Here is a 1,736-nt window from a genome sequence, read left to right as displayed (position 1 = left end):
TAAGCTTCGAGCGGCATTTCGACTGCACGCGGGATGATGAGGTGAGAAGAGTAGCGAAAGGCGGAGCCAAGTCGAAAATCGAGAAGTGCAAATCGTGCTGAACTCTGGCATTAATCGATCGAACGTCATCCCATGTGATGGTCATCCCAACGTCATCCCGCACTGCATCTCCACTCTCTGTCGACTTGTTTACTCCTGACACTTCTGCGTGTTTGATTATCAGTAACTGTCAATAAAGAAATGGCACTTGTGCATTCGCGGATGACGATTCCGGGATCACCGGAGGATAGTCGTGTTGCATGGACGAATTGACAGTAAACGACGCGTAAATATGGTGGCAATTTGCTTATGCTCCGAACAACGTGTCAACTCTCTGTCATCTCACTTTTGATTGTTGAGTATCCTGAGCGCGAAAAATGGACAAGTTAACTATCATCTCGGTGGTACTCTTCTTTCTCGCGGATATCTCCGCCATAATTAGCATCTCTATGCCAGACTGGATCATTACTGACGTCGGCGGTAATTGCAGAAATGCAATCTTTTCTTATTGCCTTTACTCACCGTGGCTTTGCATGTCATTTATTTACGCTGATGAGATAAAGATTAAAATCACTCTGAATCAATTCGAAGTTGCGAATTGCGAAAAAACTACATGACGTTTGAGAATATCATTTTAATTGTTTTTCTTTTCCTCCCTCTCTAATAGGTGACACAAGATTAGGTCTCATGTGGTCATGTATGACTTTGTACAACAGACCGCAAGTCTGCTTTAAATCGCAGCTGGAGTCGGAATGGATGATGGCACTGGTCTGCATATTTATTGGTTGCATTCTGATCACAGCAACCTTAATATTATTGGTACTTTCGCATTGGGACCGTACCGTCATTCCATTTGCACGCTGGGTAGGATTCAGTGCCAGTATGTATCAGAAAAATACAATAGCATAATAAAATGTACAAGTAATACATGTACGGAGCAATTAGTAGTATTTATACAAAGTTATAAAATAATTAAATTATAAAAGCACTACTCTATAATATAGTTGATATTATATTTGAAAATCTTGGATGACAAATTATTAATGCAAAATTTATGCATGGTTACAATGTATTGTGTTATATACTAAATGACATTAAATTGCAGTGATACTGTTTTGTAACGCAGCAGTTATATTTCCAATGGGATTTCATATTAATGAGATTGGCGGGCAACCATATCAGTTGCCTAATTCACATCAAGTTGGAATTGCTTACATCTTGTTTGTTCTGGCTTTATGGATCACAGTAATCTCCGAGCTTTTTGCAGGCAAAGTTTGTCTACCACATTTTTAGCATTGTTCCATAGCACAAATACTTGTTAATTATCTTCTACTGACATTTACGCTAATATTATTTAGTATCATTTTATATGCATGATACATAGAATCTTTTTCATCTCAGAATAACAATTTTATAAAGCTTTAATGGATATTAAACTCTACTATACTAAGTAGGTTAAAATACTGTAAGAATTAATTATAGCAATTAGTTTTTAATATTTAATAAGTCTTGTAAAATAAGAGCTGTACAGACAAAAGGATTCTTTAAATTATAATATATATTAATGTTCTCGAAGAATATGTGAATAGTTTAAGAGCAATGTATTGGAATTCGACATTTTAGAATCTTTTCTAGTGTTGTATAACAATACATGTTAGTAAAATCATAATAGTTTTCAAATAAAACTTGAGGGAAAA

At 35.8% G+C, this 1,736-nt stretch overlaps 1 protein-coding gene across 1 annotated transcript; it reads left to right on the top strand.

Moving 5' to 3' along the window:
• The first annotated feature begins 44 nt into the window (after window positions 1-44).
• LOC108745307 (uncharacterized protein C16orf52 homolog A-like) lies at window positions 45-1,460 on the top strand. Its single transcript, XM_018487129.1, has 3 exons — window positions 45-519; window positions 707-919; window positions 1,145-1,460. The coding sequence occupies exons 1-3, from the start codon at window positions 417-419 to the stop codon at window positions 1,330-1,332; spliced, it is 504 nt and encodes a 167-aa protein (XP_018342631.1). The 5' UTR covers window positions 45-416; the 3' UTR covers window positions 1,333-1,460.
• The last annotated feature ends 276 nt before the right edge of the window (window positions 1,461-1,736 follow it).

The sequence above is a fragment of the Trachymyrmex septentrionalis genome, unplaced genomic scaffold, assembly GCF_001594115.1.
Source record: "Trachymyrmex septentrionalis isolate Tsep2-gDNA-1 unplaced genomic scaffold, Tsep1.0 C3636242, whole genome shotgun sequence".
In the NCBI taxonomy this organism is placed as follows: domain Eukaryota; kingdom Metazoa; phylum Arthropoda; class Insecta; order Hymenoptera; family Formicidae; genus Trachymyrmex; species Trachymyrmex septentrionalis.
This window is presented reverse-complemented; position numbering and strand designations above follow the sequence as displayed.

Excerpts from the sequence above, each read along its gene's own strand:
- LOC108745307 (XM_018487129.1), top strand. The coding sequence starts at position 417 with ATGGACAAGTTAACTATCATCTCGGTGGTACTCTTCTTTCTCGCGGAT. Across the intron at positions 520-706 it reads GATCATTACTGACGTCGGCG|GTGACACAAGATTAGGTCTC; the intron begins GTAATTGCAGAA and ends CCTCTCTAATAG. Across the intron at positions 920-1,144 it reads CTGGGTAGGATTCAGTGCCA|TGATACTGTTTTGTAACGCA; the intron begins GTATGTATCAGA and ends ATTAAATTGCAG.